Here is a 25,129-nt window from a genome sequence, read left to right as displayed (position 1 = left end):
TATTCAGCAGCAGCAGCAACATCTTTTTCTGTTTTCAGCATTATTTCTAAGATAGGAATAACAGGTTCTTTTATATGTTTTAGGGTATTGTCAACAGAAAAAGAAGACATAATTCTTAAAATATTCAAGTTTTCAGGCAACCTTTGCTTAAGCTGTTTGAAGAGACCAAGAAGAAACCGTCTTGCTCTACTTCTAAGATTTCGCTCATCATTTTGGGTTATTTTCTTTTGTATCATCAACTCTGAAATTTTTCTTTCAAATCTGCAACCAAGATTTGGATTGGGATCCAAATAGTCATCAATCTCTGACTCTAGAGGGTCGATTGTAGATGATGGTAGCACTAACATATATTAGCAATAGAGCGAATCCAACGAGAAAGGTCTTCAAATAATCTTATCCGCACTGTTAGATTCGAAAATTTTGTGAACTTGCTGAACTTGAACTAGAACAGGATGCAAAAATAAAAAGGTACAACAGATTCCTTTCATCTTTGTACATCTCCCACAAAATTTGAGCTTTGTAACATTTCTCAGTCACACTCACATATTCGAAGTGAGTTTTTAATTCCAACCACTGGCTGAGAATTCTGTCTACTGCAGGTTCAATGGAGAGCCACGTTGTTGCACAATTGCTTACAATTTTCAGAGGAGCATAATTTTTTGATAGTTTGATACAGCTCTTTGTATGCTGCTTATCTTGAAGAATGTGAAAACCACTTATACGTTTCGGCAAATAAAATTTCTAATTTTCCCGGGAGAGATTCTGCACAAGTGTGAGACATTGCCAGTTGTAATGAATGACATACATATCTAATTAAAATTCATCATCATGAATATCAAAGATTGAGGCCTAGCATGGCCTGTTTCACCCTTAGAAGTCATCGTTGAATCGTTTAAGAGGACGGCCTGGTTTTCTTTTTCCTAATGGCTTGTACTTTAAGGCTTGTTTTGGTAATCTTTCCGTTTTCATTCTTTGAACGTGTTCCATCCATTTATGTTTATATTTTTTTAATTTTTTCTATTACTGGTTCTTGGTTTAATTCTTTCATAATATCTTCGTTTCTTTTGTGATCAAATAGGGTATACTTTGAAGTTTTTCTCATAAACTTTCCCTCCTAATTAAAATTAAGGAGGGAATATATGCCTTCAGTTGTTCATAAACGCCATTATTGACACCAACCCTAACACTGGCGTTGTCTGTACCAATTTCAATGAGATTTTTAATGTCCAGTTTCTTGGTCAAGAGCTCTTTTTTTTTTTTTTCAGTGCAGCCACCAATACCACTAGCGTCACACTTTTCTAGAACCAGCATGCTCAGAAATGTATGCATCATTTTGTTGAATTTCTTGCTATATAATAAATGATGGCCATTCCTAAAATCTTATTCACTGTGATATCATTCGATTCGTCTATTAGCAAGCTGAAATTTTAATCTCCAACGTCTGCAATTAGATCTTCAAAATGCTCACGTATAATATTCTTTACAATTGCAGACTACTTAGTTCGGTGCATTTTTACCTTTGGCATAATTTGACTGTCTGGGATGATATTTTTGCAAAGATCTACTAGATGATTCCAACTGTTGAATGATGAGACAACAAAGAAAATATTACTAACCTACCTTCAAAGTTCGCGGTCTCATCAGACTTTTCACAAGCATATTTGTAATAAGAACAGCCTTTATATGGAACTGCAGCAAGATGTTTCTTAGTTTCGCTATGCTTCACAAGTTGACCATAGCAGCTATATCACATCTGCAAAACTTACAAGGGCTTTTTGTAGCGTCACCAGGAACTTCACACAACCAATTACTAAACATTCCCATTTGCAACCAATGCCTCCTAAATTTTTGCTTGTAAGCTTTATTTTTCTCTTTGCTCATTTTTGAAGAAGGGTATATAATTCTTTACTGCAACGAATTACGATCAGTCTTTGAAAACTTCCCCCTCGCTATCGTAACTACCAACCAGAACACTGTGCAAAGACTAATTTGTAGCACAGCAGTGCTCTCAACTTTAAGATAAATGGCAGACTGTTGGGCCACGTGACTGACTGACGTCGTCATGCGTTTGAAACGTGTACGATGCTCGCACCAAATGTACAATACAATTCCCTATCAAATTCGAACATCTGGAAAAACTATTAAAAACAATTTCTTTAACAGTAAGTTATAAAAACAACTAAAAAGGGCTGAAACTAGTTCTGAAGGAGCTAGATTAAAATTTTTGGAGCTAGGGAAGAAAAAGAAGAGCTAGATCTAGCTCCAGCTCCAAAAGAGCTAAAATTGGCAATACTGCTTGTCAGACGACACGATCTGTCATAACAAGTACGATAATTATTAAGCCGATAATTAATGGATGCGTCGCGTAATAATTAGTGAGCTCAAAATGCGGGACGAAGGCCTAAAAATCAGTCCTATATGCTTCTGCGATAATTCCAAACATCTATGCTGTTCTTTCAAATGGTAATTTAAGGTTAGTAATTTCTATAACTGCATTAATAGATCAACTGGTAAATCATTATTTTAGATTAAATCCAACTGATGGTTTTAAGTCAATAATATGACAACGATCATATAGCAACAGTAACTAGTATAGCATCCCATATAACAAAATTCAATTAGGCTTAGCAATATTGTTATATTATTGACTTACAATCGTCAGTTCGATTTAATCTAATAACTATTTACCATACAAGTTGAAAATACCTACCGCTCCCGAAAGAGCGTCAACAAATTAATGAAATTACTCACCCTTAAGAGATACTGTACTTCTGATCGGTTGCCAATCAGTAAACAATTATTGTTATATATAAAAAAAAACAGGCATTCGAACTATTTAAAAAAGCATCAACAATGCGAACTGTGAAAACAATATTAATTCACGTGCGCCACTTATCGTTCTTAATATAAAAGATTAAGTTTTATTATTTCTATTATTTTTTTAAATCTGGCTAGAGTTGCTACTGGGCCGATTATAAGACCATGCTAAAGTATAATAATGACGCCCTGTGAAAGAATGCGAAAATAAAATAAAATAACGGTTCCTTTTTAAAAGCCAAAGTAGAGCGTTGTAGTCAAATACATTGAACAATGTAAATTGCTCAATGTTTTTGGCTAAAATCCCATTCTGCTAGGAAATTTATCAATTAAAATCTTCACAGTATTTCTTACTTTATTTTTTAAAAAACTAATGAACAGAGCGAAACCTTTCCTCTCAATACTTCTGCATCCCCCATACCTCAATGGAAAATTCTGTTTATTTGAACTGGTTGGTATCTTTGATGGCGAATTAGTGTTTCAATTGGATTTAATAACGCAGGAATATTTAAAAGAAATGTGTTTATTGATTCAAATGAAAAATCATTTCTGTGTACAATCCTTAGTGATATACAAGGCAATGAAAAGGGCTATTAACAAAAAAAAAAAAAAAAAAAAAAAAAAAAAAAAAAAACCAGAAGGTATTTATTTCTGTCAAGATGAAATACATTTAGGGAAATTCTCCCTCACATAACAAAACAAATAAAAGACTTCATTTCTAATGTTTCAAAATATCTAATACTTCCTCCGACGCTTGCCAGTTGCCAAGCGCCTTGTTTTTAAAGCAGTTACAGTCGAAAAAAAAGGGGAGGAATTTCGAGGACAGTATCTGATAGTGTGAGCATAATCCCCACCATCGTTGTGACAGATGGGACACTTGTAGGCTCGTAGGATTGGACATATTATGCGACCGGTTTTGTCCTTGAGTATGTGGCTTTTATAAAATGACGTATCCTCGCCATTATTTCGACAGAACGCACATTCAAACTGACGGATGGTGGTGGCATCAGAAGATAGTTTGGAGGGAGATTTCTCCTTTAACTGTACAGACTTCTCAACTGGGAGATAATCGGAATCAATACCATTCAGATGGAAGTCATCTTCAAGCGTATGACGGTCATCCTCCTCTATAAAAATTGAAATAGCAGCAGCATCATAATAAAATACACACTATTGAACCACTAATATGCGCTATGAGCAAAATACAAATAATTATCTCTAATAAGCAGGTAATATAACTGCATATGAAGAGAAAGAAAGCAGCACCAAACTGTACATTTGGATTAAGTCCCAATTATGAAATATTTGATCACCTTAAAATTTTAAAGGCTAATTCACTTCAAGCTTTCTGAGAATTCAAAAATCAGAAAAATACAGTATCAACACAGCGTTTATTACATTAGAGTGGAAAATCCATGGCAGGCATTTACCGAAGGAGGCGAGTGTAGCGTCTAAAGCAGACATCCCTCCAACGAGCCTCGACTCCTGGAGGTCTTGAATAACAATTTCAACTAATCTTTCTTTAACTTTTTTCAACAGCCTCACGGCCAAGTAACTTGGTTTCAAAAAACCTTAATATGATAGGAATAACCGTCTTGTTTGAAAATATCACATAATCTGGTAACCGTGTTTATTCTCTGGACAGTTTGTCTTGCAGAGGTGGAAAAATAAATAAATTCAATCACAAATGTGATCAAAGCCTCAGTAGCTCAGTCGGTATACGAAGCCCTTTGGTAGAAAAGACCTGGGGTTCGATCCCGTTATGACGTTGGGAACCTTTATCTGGTCTCTTTCGACTAAAGGTCAGTTAGCCAGTCTCATACGGTGGTAGGGATAAACTCAGATTTTTCGTACCTCAGAACAGGCAAACCAGCCCGTGAACACACATGGATCTACAGTCATGAATACTTGCCCTTAGGGGATGCAGCAGAGGAGTGACGAGCCGGTTGCATTAATTCGTCGTAAACTGCGCATTAGGGGACTGTACCCCTCTAAGGGAGGGATGAGAAGAGAAGGAAATGTGATCGGCTAAGAACTTCAGTTGAAAGACCTAATGAAAAGGTTCTTCGCATCTTAGAAGAATTCGAATTCGTTTTTCTATAGGCCAAAGATGTTATTCCCCGAGCCTAATAATTATCTCAAACAACCAGCGCTAGGAAATAAAACACAGCACTGAAGATGTTTTCATTAAAGGAAAATATACAGTCTTTCTAAGACTCTCCTTAAGAGAGTTTGAGGTTAGGGGTCAGAGCCTTAAGTAGGTGTTATATATTAGTCCAAAGGAAAATATCACTATACACCTTCCTTTTGCATATTCGCATCCTGTTCCAATTGAACAATGTCGTCCTAATTTCTACTTATCGATCCTTTAGATTAGTTTACACGTCAATAACGATAAATGAAACTATTAAAATGCAATATAAAAAAAAAATATTGCCAAATATTTCTACCTGAAATTTACTGGTCATCAGTAGTTGACAAGCTAGTAAGTACAAGGTAGAACGTTAACCGATAAAAAAAAAAATAATGATACGAACAACGCACTGTAATAATTGATGAGAAAAAACAAAACTACTGATGTCTCATGATAATGAAGCCTCCAAGATTTTCGGTAAAGAGGCAGTCGTTTCGATTCAGATTAGCAGCGCTTTCAGCACTCTTCTTCAAGATTCTGAAGCGGCATCAGTGGAGTAGGCGTGTTATAGATAAGATTCTGTGGTTGGTGTCAATTCCATGCTGTGCCAGGCTTCTCAGATTTCTTAATGATGTAAGATTGATAGTCTTACAATCTTTTCCCCACAGAACGTTTAGTTTGTCCGAAATAGGAGAAATGGCGATAAAGGGAGAACTCGGTAGACGCCAAGAAGAGAAGGAGATCGCTTATCTTTAGAATAGGTAGATCTGTTACATAGGAGGAGGGCCATTTTTCTTTTGTAGTCATGGACACTTCCCTCATATCACCTTCAACTGTTTGTTGAAGGGGGGGAAGCTTCAACAATCAGTACCTATATAACAGGATTCCGGCAAAAGAATGACGGTAATTTAATTCGCGAATAAATATTTTTAAACGAAAAACAAATTATGGTATAATAGCAACATGAATGCTGTGTGTGTGTGTGTGTAGAGGGGCGAACATGCTCAATGATGTGAATTCCGCATGCAGCACGTCATATAACCAGCCTTTAACTTTGTCATGTGTGTTGACCATGGTGTTTTTTAATACAATCACGCGACTTGTATTTTTATTTTTTATTTTTAAATAAGCCATTGATTCTACCTTGTGTTTAATAGCCTGCCTACCACTGATAGCCTTAAATTTTATCAGGAAATATTTGGCAATAAAAGTTTTATTTTTTATTGTGATGTGTGTGATGATCGTTTCATTTAGCAACTGTAACAGCAGTGTTTAATTTAATCTCAACTCTTATTGTAAAGCCACTTTTGAAAGTGATAAAATGCATTCTTTACGTAATCAGATGGATGGGGGTGTATAGGAGTGCAAGGATTCACCTTTAACCAAATGCATCATTAGTTTAACCGCCTTTATATGAGAATCCCCACGATATATACTTTGCAACCTTAATTAAATTCAGGAGATTAATGCAATTATAATTATTAATATCTGAAATAATCTGGGCTCTACGGTCGATTTTCTTGAGTTTACGGGAGAAAAAACCCGCTTGCCCGTGCCAGAGATCGACTAACCCTTTCGAAAAAAAGGCTTAGAAAAATTGCCTCTAGTCGACAACTAGATTCGAAACAGTCTTCTTTCGTGCGGTCAAGCGCCGTTGTGTGCAAACGCCACATCCACTGAGCCACACAGGCGTTCCTCTATCTATATGTTTGGCAATATATAAAAGGCCACTCTGCCCATCTAGAAGATGGGCAGAGTGGCCTTATGACCTACATCACTCTGCAACCCAACAACATCATGGAACAGGAGTCAGCTTAGGAGTACATCATCAATCTCCCTACAAACTAAATAGGATAGCTGATATACCAGGATACGCCTTGTATGCTCACATAAAACCACCCAACCATAATACCCTGCATGTGTTCAATATCTACATACCAGAGCAGGGTTCTATGGCATCACAAATCTTGGATTTCATTCAAAACCATCTTTCCAGCATTGACCAAGAACATATCATTATATAGCCTGGGGACTTGAATTGCACTCTTGACCAAGAAAAAGACTTCAATGTACTGAACATCGTAGCTCATTAATAAACCAACTTCAAACACTTATAAAACAATAATGAACTCATTGACGTCTTTCGGCATCAACATCCAGATAAGAAGACCTACACATGGATGTCAGCAATCACAGCAACTAACAGACCACTCTACCAAGCACGACTGGACAGATACATTACCAAACACACTGTTTCTCTAGTTAGAAACATCTCACACATTCCTTCCTACATCTCAGATCATTGCTTCGTCAAGCTACAACTTTCATTATCTTTGGAAGCAGCCTATTGGATCTTCAACAATACCCTCCTGAAAGATCCAGATTACATAAAAAACACTCAGGCGTTAATACAACCAATCACACTCACTTGAAGGGGGATAATACAGTACCAATGAAAACATGGTGGCCCCACCTAAAGTCACAAATAAAATCCTTCACGCAGATCTACAGTCACCAGGAGGTGAGGATGGAAAAATGGAAAAAAAGTTGCCAAGTGTTTATATATATATATGATCCGTGATTTTGACATAAAATGTGATTCAAGGAATTTAACGAGTATATTTACTAGCAGTAAATAGTTTTACTGGTGTAGTCAACCGGTTTGGTTTTCAAACAGGTCCAAATAATCAGCTAAGTAGGTAAGTCAACAATTTTCAAAACAAGGGCGATACGCTAGGTCTACTGCCATCAGTATCGCCATTGTTTCATTGCTCCATTTACTGCATTAGAAACTGTCTATTATTACTATTGTGGAAAGGGAAAGTCATGTCCTGCTCTACAGAACAAAACTTGGGTCTAACCATGGATGCATCGTACGAGGAACTTTTAAGCAGCTCCTAGCAATTTTTAAACACGTAGGAAATCTGCTTCACACAAAATGGCCAGGAAAGGTAGTAGTTCATGATATACAAGAAGTCGAGAGTCAAGACAGATGACTCTCAACTTTTAGAACTTCTTCAAGACAGCGCTACCGAAATAGTAACAACTGCTGAGGATAATCCCTTACTGACCACACTGATTATCAGGAGGTTCGCGCACGCAAAAAAAAAGCACAAAACTGCGGCTCTAAACCACCAAATGTGGATGTAATGGAAGAAGATGGCTCTGTCCCAGACTCTCCTACCTCCTCAAGGGAAAAGATCCCCCCGATTATTCTGCGTGAAAAGAATAAATGGATGTCGCTAAGGGCTACAATGAACAACTTACAGATCTCTTATCACCATGCAAAGAATGTCACAGATGGTGTTAAAATTCACCCCAGGACTGTGATGGACTATCATCGGTTAACATCTGAATTGAATACCAGAGGTATTCAGTATCATACATTTTCACTTGGTTCGGAAAAAAATCTCAAGGTAGTGATTAGAGGTGTATCAAAAGATGTTTCCACAGACGAAATCACTGCACATCTGCACCAGACTGATTTACCACCAGTAAAGGTCAGCAGAATGATCAGGAGGGACAAGACCCCAATGCCACTAGTGTTGATTGAGATCAGTCAAACCTACAAACACATTTATGACCTGACGACCATCTGTGGATTGAAAATCTCGGTAGAACCGTTAAGAAAAAGAGCTTCAACTGGGCAATGCTATAGATGTCAAAAGTTTGGTCATGCCCAGAAAATGTGTAGGGCCGAATTTAAATGCTTGAAGGGTGGGGTCGGTCACCCAACAAACACATGCTCCAAGCCAAAATCTACCCCGGCCAAATGTGCCAACTGTGGCGGTCCTCACACTGCCAACTACAGAGGATGCTTGCATAATCCACGTAATAGAAAATCTGAAGAAGGAACATACTCTTCCTCTCTTAGCACACCTACATCAGCGACTACTTCACAGCCTCCTATAGTTCAGAACAAAGACTCAGAAGCCCATCTACTGAAAACTGAGGCCCCCAAAAGAACAACTCAAAAACAGCAGTCTAGGACATATGCGGATGTAACTCGCCCTAAACAGACATCCCTAGAACAGTCAGCATCACACCCAAATCTGACCTATCATTACCTCTTTCTTGGCAAATATGCTGTTCGATTTTAGCAGATCGAATCCTTCACAAAGTTCTACTAACAGATTTCTAAAGGATACCTAAGTCATCATTTCAGCGCTCACTAATGAAGTAACAAACTAAAACCAAAATCTCTAGAGATCATTGCGTGGAACGCGAACGGCTTGAGAAATAAGATTCTAGAACTTCAAAATTTTGTCCAAAGACATCAGCCAGATGTCCTTTTACTAAATGAAACGCACCTAAGACCTTCAGACAATCCCAAAATTTGTGGATACCAATTGTACAGAACTGATAGATCAACCCACAGAGGTGGAGGCACAAATTTTCATTAAAATTTCATCTCTCATCACTCCACAAACATCCCTCCAACCTTGAGGTCACTGGCATTGAGATTCTCACGAGTTCTGTCGGCAAATTAAAAATCTTTGCAGCATATAATCCCCCACAAAAATCATTATTATTCTCGGATTTGAACACCTTATTTGTTACCGGTGAGCCTATCATTGTGGCAGGTGATTTAAATGCCAAGCATTCTACCTGGAATAGCCATTCCACCAACAAAAATGGACAGATACTACAGAACTATGCTGGTTTCAACACCCTTTATGTAATAGGTCCTGCTGATCCAACCATCACAACACTTATGGTAGGGCTGATGTATTGGACATAGCCATATTGCAGCACATCAGACTCCAATACAATTTAATGACAATTAATGATCTATCATCAGACCATAACCCAATACGGTTAAAATTAGGAAATCTTGAAAAATTATCTCCCCCCCCCTTCACTCATTCATTCCTTGGGAAAGGCTGTCCAAGGTACTTCCAAAATATATTAGTCCTGTTCCCATCATTAAATCAAAAGAGGAAATTGAAACAGCTGTTAAAAATCTAACAGAACAGATTACAGCAGCCTGTGCAGCAGTTACTACCCATGCAATTACCTGCAAATCCAACCACTTGCCTGAAGATATGAATCTGATTAGAGAAAAAAATAAGGCTAGAAAAAGATACCACAACACCAGGGTGCCACAAGACAAACGGATCTTGAACAGGTTCAACTCTGCAGTGAGAGATGCCCTCGCAGCACATAGAACTCAACTCTGGGAAGAAAAACTGACTTCCAATCTCCACTGACAACCACTCCATATGGAATCTTATCCGAAAGATTAAAAACAGAAATAAACCTCTTCCCCCTCTTCAAACAGATTCAGGTCTCATCCACACTGATGCTGATAAAGCTGAAGCAATAGCAAACCATCTTGAAAAACAATGCAAACCTGCATACGACCACCTCAATATTAGTCATATATACAAGATGCACCATAACGTCAGATGTCAGATATTCGCTCAATTCAGCTCTCACACATTCCACTCAAATTGCACCCACCTCACCTGCTGAAATATATGCTATTATTCAGAAATTCAAGAATAAAAAGGCTCCTGGACCCGATGGTATCGCCAACAAAGTTATAAACCTTCTACCACGTAAAGCTATTGTTCATCTAACAAATATAATCAGCTCCATCCTTCAATACAAATATTTCCCTTCTTACTGGAAATTGGCATACATAATACCAATTCATAAACCTTGAAAAGATCCCAGTTTGCCTCAAAATTTCAGACCAATCAGCCTCATCTCTAATCTCGGCAAAATTGCCGAGAAGGTAATTCTTACTAGGCTTCAAGATTCAGTACTCCAATTAAATATCCTGCCTGAGGAGCAGTTTGGCTTCCGACAATTGCATAGCACCACGCAACAAATACACAGATTGGTAGAACACATCATCACAGGTTTTAACTGGCGTCAATGCACTGGGGCTGTTTTCCTTGACTTAGCCAGTGCATTTGACAAGGTTTGGCATTATGGTTTGCTATACAAACTAATATCATCTGGTGTACCAATTGGAATCATTCAACTTACAAAGGCATACCTCTACAATAGGCGCATGCAAGTAAGGCTGTGTGGAGTAGTCTCGACACAAAAACACATCTTGGCTGGAGTTCCACAAGTGTCCTTACTAGCACCAATCCTATTCTCCTTATTCTTGTATGATATACTACACAACCCATTATCTTCAATTAAAGCTCTTTACGCTGATGACACAGCGTTATTAGCCAGATCTTTAAAGCCTCACCTAGCCATCAAGAAACTGCAAGAAAACCTACTGCAAATTGAACAATATTTCGCCAAATGGCGACTCCTATGAATCCCCTGAAGAGCATAGCCGTCCTATTTTCAAGAAGATTACTGCTTTCTAAAGAAGATATTCTCCGTTTCAACACTAAAATTCCGTGGAAAACGGAGATCAAATATCTTGGTGTAATACTAGACAGAAAACTGACCTTCAGTTCACAATCAGTATCAGCAATCTCTGTGCCAATACATCAAAAGCCACAGCCCAGCTCTACCCGCTAATAAACAGAAACAGTAAGCTGAGCACCAGAATCAAACTTCTCATATACAAACTGATGGTTCGTCCAATACTCATCTATGCTTCACCGGCCTGGAGTCATACTTCAAACTCGAATATTATCAAATTGCAACACATCCAGAACAAGTGTCTCAGAATGATCCTGGGCGCCCCATGGTTCATCCGAACTATCCAACTGCACCAGGACACGGAGATCCCCTATTTTTATACTTTCATTAAGACTATAGCAACCAAATTCTTCTCAAAAGCAACTGTGCACCCTAACAGATCGATTCAACTGGCTGCTGATTATGATGCAATGGACTATTCTAAGCACAAAAGATCTAAAGCCATCCTCAACCCCAACACTGAGGATTAATCTCCTAGCCCACTCAGGGCGAGCAATTAGCTCAAACTTTCTCAACTCACAGCTACTCTCAAGATAGCCGGGAATATGAAAAGCTTTTGCTTCACCCATTATGTCAGTAATGTTAATAGTTAATAGTACAGTCACCAGAAAAACCAACAGAGGTACATTAGAATCCGACAACTTGAACAGCTCAAGTATCTTCCAGAAGAAAGCCCTGAATATCATTCTGCCTTCCAAATCATGCAGAATTATCGGCAAAAGGTGCCCTACTTAGATCGCGGCATACAAAAATAAATCTTTCAGATGCCCCCACAAAATATTTTTTCTTTTTGGAAAAAAATGCCAGGCAGCCAACTCCATCTCTGCTATCAGACTTCAAGATGACAGCATCACAGAAGATCCAAGTAAAATCACCTCTGAAATCCTACAAGAATGCATATAGTACTGCAGGAACATCCCATTATGCCATTCAAGAAATACTGAAAGAAACAAAAAAATAAATCTCTGCAACAGATTGGAACCACTTAGAAAACAAAATCACACTAGATGAACTGAAAACCGCATGCACATCTTTGCCAAAGACCATATCTCCTGGCCTTGATGGTCTCACGTCAGAGTTTTTCCGAGTCTTCTGGAATCAACTCGGACCACTTCTCAAAACACTGCAAGAAGCCTACATCAATGGACTCCCACAATCCGTCACGACCTCAGTAGCACGATTGATACCAAAGAAGAGAGACCACACGGGTATCCGAAAATGGTGTCCAATCTCCCTAATTAATACCGATTGCAAAATCATTTCCAAAGTTATAGCAAACCAAATAAAGCCAACAATGCCTGAAGTTATTGGCCAACATCAAATGTACTCTGTCCCAGGAAGATCAATACATGATAACCTACATTAAATAAGAGATATCATCCACTTCGCAAACAGCCAACATGAAAACCTAGCACTCGTCAGCCTTGATCAGGAGAAGGCCTTCAACAGGGTAGGGCACGAGTACCTTTATGAAGTTCTAAAAGGCATTTGGCTATGGTCTTCTCATCATTGAAACAGTGCAATTGCTTTACAGAGATGCACACCTCTGTTTAAAAATCAACAACAGGCTCACTCGCACTTTGTCATACTCTCGAGGGATCAAGCAAGGATGTCCTGTCTCCGGACAATTATACACACTGGCCATAGAACCCTCCTTAAAAAGAGAACACGACACCATCATCTCCAAATGAACCTGAGAATAATAGAGCCACATCAAAAAATTACCCTAACAGCATATGCCGATGACGTCACTGTAATAGTCCAAAATGAAGAAGAAATGACAGTAACCGAGGAAGCACACAGACTATATGCACAAGCCTCAGGGGCCAAATTAAATTCTGCAAAAACCACGGGCTTGTAGTCAAGCAGATGGAAGTCTAGAAATAATTCTCTGATTGAATGTACCTGGTCAAGCGAAGGACAAAGATACTTAGGTGTGCACCTTGGCAACACCAAAATATATAACACACTGAACTGGACACAGCTGCACGTTTTAAACAGGTGCTAGGTAAATGGAACAGCATTCGTTCCATATCTTCACTTAGAGGAAGAATACTAATAGTTAACCAGATGGCTGCGAGTGTCTTATGGCATACCCTCAAAGTACTCACACCTCCAGAAGAATTTCTCTACCACATTCAAAAGGAAATCAAACGTTTCCTCTGAAACAAAACTCACTGGACAACATACCCTCTACTCTGCAAGCCACTCAGCAAGGGGCAGGGGGTCAAGGTCTGATTTCCCTTGAAAACAAGATTAGATCCTTCAGGAATATCCTCCTCCTAAAGACACTTCAATGCAATCGCACTTATGTAACCACCTTCGATTACATCACGAAAAATCATCCACCAGAGGACTTACACTTTCCACAATCCTCCGATTGGCCATTCTGCACCATCTCCTCCTAAACTACCTCATTTTTACAAAGATGCTCTACAGCAGTACAAAAACACAGGACTTCATCATACACTTACAGGATCAGCAGAGTCAGCTGTACTTACAGAACCACTATTTTCGAACAGAAACATAACAAGTCTCACAACTGGCCAGCCCTTTCTTTTCCCTACATGGAACAGGGCAGGAATAAGAGTCATAGAGGACCTCCTAACCCAGACCCTAAAGTGGAAAATATTCACAAGCCTACCAATGAAGAACCCCAAAACTGAAAGCAATATCAACAGCTGCAAGCCTCCATTATAAAAGCCTATCCAGATATCGCTACACCTCAGGAAATCTGTATTCCTTCTAGAAATTGCTCGGGGCTGATATTTCATCTTGTACAATCTGAAGCCTCACTTCCAATTCTTCCCTCCAACTACAAGAAAATATACCACTTCCTCATGTCAGTGTCTCCAACCTCACCCTTCTTACATTCATCCTTAACCCTCTCATCCACTCAGTTTTCAGTGGGATCTGCCATATAAATCGAAGTGTGCCAAACCAGATTCCGACATACAGTGGAGACTATGGCATAACATCTTGCCAACTCCTTCTATGCTCTACAAATTTAAGCTAAGAGAAATGGATCTGTCTATTCTGTGACGTTTCAGGTACCGTTGAACACATATCTAACCTGTCCCACAAACAAAGTGATAATCACCTATACCCTGAATACTGTCTCTAGCACCTGTAACTATGCACACGGTCAAGAAGACTACTGGAATTTAGTCCAAACAGAAGAAAACAGACACAGAACATGCAATTTCCTCTTCATCTGTGCTAAGGCCATCATCTACAGCTTCTCCCTAAAACAGAGAAGAAATAACCAGCACCCATCCATCACTGAAACTGCACAAACCCTCATGTATATCCTCTGTCAGAAACTAAAAAGCAGGCTTTCACTGAAACTCGAGTACTAACAAGAACTGTCGCAAAATTCATAGAGGAGTGGCATCCAACTGGTACCCCTCTTCTGGATTGACGACGACAATATGCTTCATCTGAAAGATAACTCAGACTGAAACTGAACTGTAAATTTTGAATTCATTTATTGCATTCTCTATTGCAGGGGTTCTCAACCTATGGTACATGTACCACTGCCTTACTGGTACTGTACATCTAATATCTTGAATTAAATATAGTGGTGCCACTGGAAAAGGTTGAGAACCCTTGCTCTATTGTATACCCAAAAGGAAAATGTTTCTTTCTCTGTAATATATATACTTATAATATGTAACTAGTCCTTGTTAGCTATCTTCTATTGTATATTAATAATATTAAAAAAATTAAAAAAAAGCTATATATAGATATAGATAGATCTATATATATAGATCTATATGTGTGTGTGTTAGACCAGATTCAAATCCAGGTCTTTCTAACCAAAGAACATCAATACTGACAAGTTGCAATACATGCTCTTTTAGCATGATGGAATGTGTTTGGTTGGGAGGTGCTATTTACCTGAATGATGTCCCAATAATGAAGTTAGATGTGAGGTACTGGCACATGGATCACGACTACAATACATCAATATTCTGAATTAGGAGTGCTCTAGATAGCAATTTCATGGTTAGGCACTAACACCTTCCAATACAATAATGCTCTTCACAAAGCAATGATGAATAAACACATAGGATATCTATATTAAAATTCAGCTATCCCACAAGTTAAAAATGCAATAATGAATCATGGATGGGGAGAGGAAGTTACTCTGGACAGGCAAAGATTGTCCAACAACTGCCAAACACTTTTTTTTTTTTTAAGAATCACGTTGAGAGTGAATAAAATATTTTTACTACACTTAGGAAATTTTTTAAAGGTACAGAACCACTACTGTCCCACCATATCTTTGATCAGTTCTGTCATTTATGTTATGTTATGTATAAAAAAATAGGCATACAGAATCCTATATTTCTTGCTAACCGTGCACCTATTGAATTCACCACATGTCACTTGCAAGGACTCAAATCGCAACCAGTTCAAATTAAAATCATATTTAAGGAATATACAAAAGGATTAACCATGAGCCTTGTAGTGAAAAATGTTCCTGATGAGCAGGAGTGCACCAAGGGTATTTGCCGCCCGGGTGCAAACTTTTATCGGCCACCTGTCTGACATTTAAAGTAAGGGTTATTAATATTATATTAATTAATGTCGTGTTAAAGTCAATGTTGCTGCCCAGGTGCAGTGCACCCTTTGCACCCTCAGGTTGGCATGGCCCTGCTGATAAGTGGGAAAAAGGCAAAATAATAAAAATCCATATATGGTTCTAGGAAAGACATTTACAGTTATAGACCAGTCTGTGTACAGTCATCTACCATTTATCTGACCCTTCAATTATCTGAACAATGGGTTCATATTATTGAAGTACTATGACATGCAACTCTACAGAGAAGTTGGCTGATATGCAAGAGTAAATTAATTGAGGAGTCATTGTTTTCAAGGTTGAATAAATGGCTGATTACTGTATTTGCATTATGCTCAAGATAATGAAGAAACTAATTAGAAATAGAATACAGAATGGATTGATAAACATAATTCTCTATGATGGACAGTATGGGCTTTTGAAGGGTAGGTCTTGTTTCAGTGAAACAACTTGCATTTTATAAGATAATTCATAAATTGTCAAAAAGGCAAAAAGGCATTTGACAAGGTAGTGTACAACATGAAGAAAATGGGAATGGACTGGAAATGTAATGGAGGTGTCATGTAATAATAATATTTTGCAGGAACTGGAAGAGAAGAAAGTATGCTAGGTGATCAACTTCATCTTAAGTTATTATAGTAAGTGTCATTTGGATGACAAAAAGGTAGTGAACAAAGTTGCTCCCAATACCATTTTAAAGGTGCTTTTCCATCAATCTACATTCAGTTAAAAATAAAATTCAAGGCTAAAATGAGTGTAAAAATGAGAAAACATTTAATTAGTTATAAATTTGCAAAGAAATGTCATAGAATACTGTATGACAAGTTCTATACCAAGATATTAGCTGACTGACAATCAACTGGTAGCTTGAATACTCTAATGATTGAACAATAATGCCAAAAGAGTGGTGTATGGGGAGGGGGGAGGATATCACAAAGAAAAGGGGGAAATAGCTACATTTCCACTAACTTCTGCTAAGAGGCTTTTCTATAAATTGTACTGTTATTCAAGCATTTGCTGATGACACAAAATTAGGGAAGTAATGCCAGCAAATTCTGATGCAAAGTTGTTACAGGATGATTTGAAATAGCTGGTAATCTTTGAAGGTAATTATGGTTTACCAGTTAATGCTGCCAACTGTAGAGTTATGCACACTGGCCATAAGAAATTAAATGAGGTGTACTATGCTTAAGACTGACTTGTTAAAGATACCAAGCTATTTTAAACCTGGTTTTTAATCCATTTCCCAAGTAAGCAAACAGACAAGTAAGTCAAGCTTGTGCCTGGAAGTAGTGCAATTCTGGGTGACCCACAAAGTAGTGCAAGTCTCAGGCAGCTCGTGGTAAAGGTGGAATAAGCTCTGATCACTATTCTTAATATTTACCCTTAATGCAAAGCACATCTCCTCAAGGAGATGTGTGATGCTATGCAGCATTAAAGGCAAAGGGCCACTACCCAGACCGGTTTCGACCTTTATTGAGGTTTCATCAGTGGGAGTCAGGCTTAGAAATACCAAGGTTAAGAAAATCTCAGGATGAGAGCTAGATGTAGAAAGTTTTTTTACCTTGGGTATAATATATGTTAAAAGATACCAAGCTATTTTAACCCTGGTTTTAATCCATTTCCCAAGTAAGCAAACAGACAAGCAAGTCAAGTTTGTGCCTGCAAGTAGTGCCAGTCTTAGGCAACTCATGGTAAAGGTGGAATAAGCTCTGATCACTATTCTTAATATTTACCCTTAATGTAAAGCACATCTCCTTGAGGAGATGGTATCTTTAACATATATTATACCCAAGGTAAAAAACTTTCTACTCTATTTCTCATCCTGAGATTTTTATTTAATAAGGTCAAAGCACCTTATGGTAACTTGTTTTGGTAAAATACTTAAGTTCTGGATTACTTCACCTTGGTATTTCTAAGCCTGGCTCCCACTGATGAGACCTCAATAAAGGTCAAAACTGGTCTGGGTAGTGGCCCTTTGCCTTTAATGTATAGCATCATACATCTCCTTGAGGAGATGTGCTTTGCATTAAGGGTAAATATTAAGAATAGTGATCAGAGCTTATTCCACCTTTACCATGAGCTGCCTAAGACTTGCACTACTTTGTGGGTCACCCAGAATTGCATTACTTGCAGGCACAAACTTGACTTGTCTGTTTGCTTACTTGGGAAATGGATTAAAACCAGGTTTAAAATAGCTCAGTATCTTTAACATATATTATACCCAAGGTAAAAAACTTTCTTAAGACTGACTGTTCAACATTTAACCAATTAAATATTCCAGTATAAGAGTTTGAAATTTGGAAGATAAAGACAGGATGTAGGTAATACAAATGGAACAAATATCATGAAGGTGAAGGAGATAAGGATCTGGAGATGGTCAAAAAAAACCTACAATAGAGAGATCATATTACTAGACTTGTCAGGATGACAAGTGGATTATGGCATGAATAGGACATTGACAAATAATGAGCACACAGTTCTGCTGTGCAAAGTCATGATAAGGATGCATTTTGCCTATTGTTGCTTACTGATTTAGTCATCTAGTTTTGAAGAGATTTTGGAAAGGATCCAGATAGAAAGTGTCAAGGCCATTTGCCATCTGGCAGAGATAAGAAAGGGGGTAGGAGTAATAGGTAAAACTTGTAAAAGGTTTGCACCAGATTAATACTGAAGAGATTTAATCATGTGGAGGATAATGGTGGAGAAGAACAGGAGACCATCACGAAAGGTTGTATAAGATAGATATGAAAGCAGGTTTTATGCATAGAGAAAGGATGCTGAAAGTTTTTCCCTCTTGGTTATATTATAAATTAAGGATCCCAAGAACTTATATTCCTGGTTTCATCCTTTATCCACGTGTAAGCAAAAAGTTTGTGCATGAAGTAACTTCATAACAGGGCAACTGATATATATAGAGGATAATGACTTCACATCAATTGCCTTAGTATCCCATAATGCAACACACATTCTTTCAGACATGTATAATGCTATACATTATGGGAAAGGCCACTACCCAGACCAGTTTCACCATATAAGTGAAGGAAGGTCTTCAAAAACTCAGGCAAATACCCAAATCACTCTAAACTAAGCAAGTGTGAACAACCCAAAGGATCATTTCACTCAGCATGGAAAGGAACCCCCAGGAGTGGCTCATCCCAATGGTAGGGTAGGCTCACTCCACCACCAAGCAGAGCCATGAACTTAGCTGTGGCCCCAGCAGAATTTCATAAATTCTATTTTTTTATATTTTTCAGTGATAATTTTTATATAATAGATTTAGTTTAATCCTTTATCCCAGTGAGAGCAAACAAAGTTTGCGCCTGAAAATATCTTCAGGACTAAATATAGTGTTGTACTATCTTATCCAGTAAGTAGTGCAACACCAAGGCAACTCATGGCAAAGGTGGAGCAAGCTACCAGGCACTTCTAACCCAGTATCTCCCATAATGCAAAACACATTTCCTATGTGGATATGTATACTGTTATACATATCCACTGTTATACATATCCACATAGGAAATGTGTTTTGCATTATGGGAGATACTGGGTTAGAAGTGCCTGGTAGCTTGCTCCACCTTTGCCACGAGTTGCCTTGGTGTTGCACTACTTACTGGATAAGATAGTACAACACTATATTTAGTCCTGAAGATATTTTCAGGCGCAAACTTTGTTTGCTCTCACTGGGATAAAGGATTAAACTAAATCTATTATAGTCTAACCTAGTGATAAATAAATTTTCGATAATTTTTATAGTTTAGCAACATTTAACAGTTGTAAAATTCATATAAATAAATACTTTTCCCCATGAATGTTTGGACCATTTACTTTAAATGCAAAACAGTCAAGTAAAATATGGTGGTAGCACTCTGCAGCTTGTGTCTGCAGAGTGCTACTACTATATTTTATGACCTCAAACGTAAGTATTACAGCCAGCTTTACATAACTGCTAGTCTGTCAAACGGCAATTCTTTACTATTGATTCTATTAGAAGGTTTTGTATTAAAATAATAAATTTTACTATATATATATATACACACACACACAACAAACATTTCAAAATCTTTTGTGCATTCTTTGCCTAAACATAAATATTCTGGAAAATGAAAACAGGAAATTGACCATGAGTTGTAGCACTTCATTGCATAATTTAGATTAACCAAAACAAAGATAATCTGAAAAAAAAAAAAGAAAGAAAGAAAAAAAAAGCATTTTTACTGTGAAATGTTATCAAATTAAACTAATATTTTACATTAAAAATGCACGCTATGCATTCTTACCCAGTTTGATTAAATAGAACGTAGTCTTTATTTCCTTAATTCATAAATTCTGAATAAATGCTATCCACAAAAATTTGAAGGTATATTAATAAAAACAGGTATTACTTTGTATTAAAAAATGCATTTAAAATTTAAGAGGAAAATATATTAAGAGGAAGGAAAATTATTAGCATCTGAGAGCATGCAAACTTTCAAACTAAATCAACAAAAATGAGTCAACCATTCAGATTCTAGCTCTAATGTTTTTTTCCCCCTCTTATTTTGGTACTTTACTTCTGGGGACTCATTGCAGGAGACTATTTTGTTTATTAAATATCAATAATCAATATAGTTACACTGTCTCCACTTGGGAGAAGTAATAATGTGGTCTTGATTATCACCCAAAATCTTTACAGCAGCCCTTCAAGAAATATTTAATAATATAAACTGGACAAACCTTGGTATAAAAATCAATAACAGAAACTTACACTCCTAAGATATGCAGATGATATCATAATTTTTGCAAACACTCCAGAAGACCTTAACATAATGATAGAAGACCTATATCATTAAAGCAGAAAAGCTGGTCTAAAAATAAACAGAGAAAAAACTAAAATCATGTTTAATAATTTTGTAACACCAAAAAACATAATAACAGAAAACAATTTCTTGGAAAAAGTCTCTTCATATACATACTTAGGTCATCTCATTGATCTAAACTGTGAACTCCAAAAGGAAATAAATAGGAAAGTTCAACTTGCCTGGAGTCCATTCAGAAAATTGAAAAGCATTTTTCAAAACAATGATATCCCACTCTGTTTAAAAAGGAAAACATTTAACCATTGTATACTTCCAGTCATCACATATGGTTGTGAAACTTGGTCGCTAACAAAAGCACTGGCAAACATACTAACAACAACTAAAAGAAAAATGGAGAGGTTGAGGCTAGGCATCACATTAAAAGATAAGAAGCGAAACACCTGGATAAGAAGCCAGACCCACATCACTGACATCATTCTTCACCATAAGCGACTAAAATGGAAATGGGCCAGACATCTATCCAGAAGAGAAGATGAGCGATGGACCACCATACTAACGAACTGGATTCCACGAGGCCGAGGACATCATAAAAGAAGGTGGAATGATGAACTGTCAAATTTTGTTGGGAAAAATTGGTCAACCATTGCCAATGACAGAGAAAGGTGGAAAGAACTGGAGGAGGCCTTCGTCCAGAAGTGGACAGAAAAATGACTGAAAAGTAGAAGACCTAGGCAATTGCAAGAAGTGCTGAATATTTTGTTAAAGACGTGGTATGTGGAATTACAAGGCTTGTGATTTTATGAGAAGCTGAGAAGTCAGCTTTCACCAGTGCTATGGTACAAGAATTTGAAGCAGAGAGAGATGATGATGGTGCATGGGAGATTGTCAAAGTGTTTTAAAAAAGCAGTATCAGACTGTATTCCCAGAGTCAGCAGTAAAAGTCAAATAGGAGTAAAATGGATGAATAGTATTATTAAGCAGGAGTTAAAGATAGGGTTGTGGAGGAAGTATAAAGACAAAAGGTGATGAGCATAACCATGAATAGTGTAAAGTACATGCAAAGAGGATGACCCGGATGGAAAGTAAGGCCAAAGCTAATTGTGAGAGAGGAAACTAGCTGATGAGTCCAAAAGAAATCCCATGGAGTTTTTTCACTATTTCGCAAGTAAAAGGAGGAATAACTATGGAAGGATGACTTCAAAAAGTGTTGATGGTAGGTAAGTTACAGAAGCAAATCAAATAGTTGAGTTACTTAGTAATCATTTTGCAAAGGTGTTCTATCTGGTTATGATATTGCAGTGTCGAATGTGGCACTGACTGATGTCTAGAGATAGAAGAAATAGAAGTGCTTAGTATATTACAGAACCTTAATGTTAACACTGTCATAGAACCCTATGATGGCATATTGGCCCATGTGTTACGAGAATTAGTACCTCTATTAACCAAGCTGTTTAGTTCAAGCCTCAGTTCTGGTAAAGTTCCAATGAGTAAAAAAGAGAGGAAAATTATTGGTATATCAGGAGTGGTGGTCAAGGTTTTGGAGAAATTGATAAAAATTAGAATTCAGGACTGGGTGGAAAAAAATATGATGATACTTTATAAGGGACAACATGGTTTTGTCAAGGGTATCTTGCCTTAGTAACTTACTTACTTTCTAAAATAAAATAACAGTGGGGATGGATAAAGGAAATCCTTACTCAGTGATACTGCTGGACTTTACAAAGGCATTTGACAGGATTACGCACGGAACTCTGTTGCATAAGATGGAGCAAATGGTAGTGGATCCAAAGCTGGTAATTTGGATTAGAGGGTGGCTGATGAACAGATATCAAAGAGCGGTTTATGGACGAGCCAAGTCCAGGAGAAAGGGTACCCCAGGGCTCGGTACTTGGTCCTCTATTTAATTTGTACATTAATGATATTGGAAATATCCATTTGTTTGCTGATGATGAAAAATTGGGAAGAGTGATAGTCAATTCAAATGATGTAGATATCTTGCAGGATAACTTAAATATGCTGGCAATGTGGGCTAAGGTTGGCTGTCAGTTTAAGATGGCTAAGTGTAAGGTGATGCACTTTGGGAGGATGAGATCACATGCTGTTTACTATATTAATGGAACTGAACTGCAAGAAGTTGACGAGGCAAGGACTTGTGGGTTATTGTGGACAGAGAAGTAAGTTTAGAAAGCTTCAGAAGGCATATTACAGAGGTTGTCAAAACATCACATCAAATTATTTGGTTGTTGAAGAACACACTAACAATCTGGGATAGGGAAGTTATTGTTCCACTTTTATAAGGCATTAATAAGACTGCATTTAGATTATTGCAAAACAGATCTGGTCACTTGGATTTCTTGATGATGATGAAATAGCGGAGAGGATACAGAGGCAAGTTACAAAGATTGTTGCAGGTCTGTGGAATGTTTCCTACAAGGAAAGATTGAAGGGCCTATGGGCTCCAAAAACTAGCTGATAGACATAAGAGAGAGGAGATATGATAGAGGCATATAAATTATTAAATGGATTTTATAGGATTGATACTAATGACTTTTTTCTGAACAGTGCAGGAATGGGAAGAACGTGGGATCATCCCTGGAGATTGTGTAAGAGTGTGATTAACAAGGGTGTTAGGACTAGATTTTTTGCTTGGAGGGTGGTGAACGTGTGGAATACATTACCAGAGGTGGGTTGGGAATGCTTTTGTCTATCAATGAATTTAAGAAGTATGATAGGTATAGATATGTGTGAATAATGGTTAATGTGTCAGTGTAGGGGCTCCTGCAATGAGTCTTCTGACTCCATGGAGGCACCATTATAACACTAATATACTTGCATGTTAAATATGTGCATTCTAAGACTGGATATACCCATCATAATTATTGTATGTTTCATGTTGAGATTCAAATCCAGATATTTTGCAGCTGAAATGCACAATTTCATATTGTTGGTTGATTTACATTCAACAGTCATTTTAGACTATTTCTAAAAGCCTAGTTGAGCACATTACTTATCGTTAATGTTACCTTTTAAGATTAGAAAGGCATGTGTTTACTGAAGTTAAGACAACAAAAAAAAATTCAATCTTGATTTGTACATATAATAAGACTTCGAAATATATTTCCAAAAGTCTTATTATCTAAATTGCATATTTTTAAAATGTATGCCTAAGAAAACTGTCTCCCATCAATCATATCTACCCTAGTCACTGAGAAGAACAAGACAATTTACTAAACAAGCCAACATAATTTTTAACATCGAAAATATCATTTTATTATTATTATTCGTGACACCTCCAAGGAGTCCGAAGACTCCTCATGGGAGGACACCTACTATACAACTCTCCATCTCCGCTACTACACAGAACCTCTACTACCAATCACCTACATCAATGCCATCTACTGCCCACAGCCACTACCACCACAGCTAGTATTTTTTTGTCTGTAAATTGTATGTGTTCTGAAGGGCTGATTTGTCTGTATGCAGGATGAAAAACCCAAGTTTCCGGGAGAAAAAAACCCTGCTACCTCCGTATGAGATCGGCTAACTCACCTTCGATTGAAAAAGTCCATATAAAGATTCCTCCCGTCATGACGATAATTGAACTTAGGCCTTTTCTAATCGAAGGGCGCAACGTACCGTCGTTCTTCCAGTTGCACTACATACATTTCATTAACAACAAAGCATCTATGTACAATCTGAATAGGAATACATATATATACACATCTATTTACAATTATATACATTTTGTACATAGTATGCTCATTTTAATTGGCATTTTTTCTTTGACATTTCTTTATAGTTTCTTTTTCACATTGTGTCTATTATCTGTGTTCATACAATCTTTTTTTACATGATAATCTGCTCAGTGCCTTGCATTTCCTCAAGTCCTTGTACTTCATCTGAGCATTTTTTTTTTCTTCAGTGTGTCATGCATTGATATCATTCTATCTTAATCACGTATATTAACATTTAAATTACTATTTCATACATCCTATTTTTCATCTATTTACAATTATATACATGCTGTGCATAGTATTCTCATTCTAATTGGCATTTTTCTTTAACATTTCTTTATGGTTTCACATTGTGTATATTATCTGTGTTTATATAGTCTTTTTTTTTTTTTTTTTTTTTTTTCCCCATGATAATCTGCTCAGTGCTTTCTGTTTCCTATAGTCCTTATGCTTCATCTGAGCTTTTGATTTTTTTTTTTTTTTTAATTTAGTGTGTCATACATTCTATCTGAATTATTGTTGTCATTTTATCTTAAGCACTCATATTAACATTTTGATTATTATTTCATAAATCCTATTTGTTTCTATATGTAGTTACATTTAACTGTTTGCTGGTAGTATATTGGTAGTCTTCCTTCTTGGGTTTGTGCTATATTTTTTTTTG

The 25,129-nt window shown here is 37.2% G+C and overlaps 1 protein-coding gene across 1 annotated transcript in view; it reads right to left on the bottom strand.

Moving 5' to 3' along the window:
- Positions 1–3,471: 3,471 nt before the first annotated feature.
- The window catches only part of nanos (RNA-binding protein nanos), a 40,656-nt gene continuing 18,998 nt past the window's right edge, over positions 3,472–25,129 (bottom strand). Inside the window, exon 2 of the mRNA XM_090391054.1 lies at positions 3,472–3,944. Within this exon, the coding sequence (XP_090247180.1) occupies positions 3,553–3,944 (392 nt within the window). The 3' untranslated portion in view covers positions 3,472–3,552. The remainder of the gene's footprint in view (positions 3,945–25,129) is intronic.

This window comes from Typopeltis vanoorti, chromosome 4, assembly GCF_054136105.1.
Source record: "Typopeltis vanoorti isolate ZY-2024b chromosome 4, IOZ_Tvanoo_1.0, whole genome shotgun sequence".
In the NCBI taxonomy this organism is placed as follows: Eukaryota; Metazoa; Arthropoda; class Arachnida; order Uropygi; family Thelyphonidae; genus Typopeltis; species Typopeltis vanoorti.
Note: the sequence above shows the minus strand (reverse complement) of the source record. Positions and strands in the feature narration are given on the sequence as shown.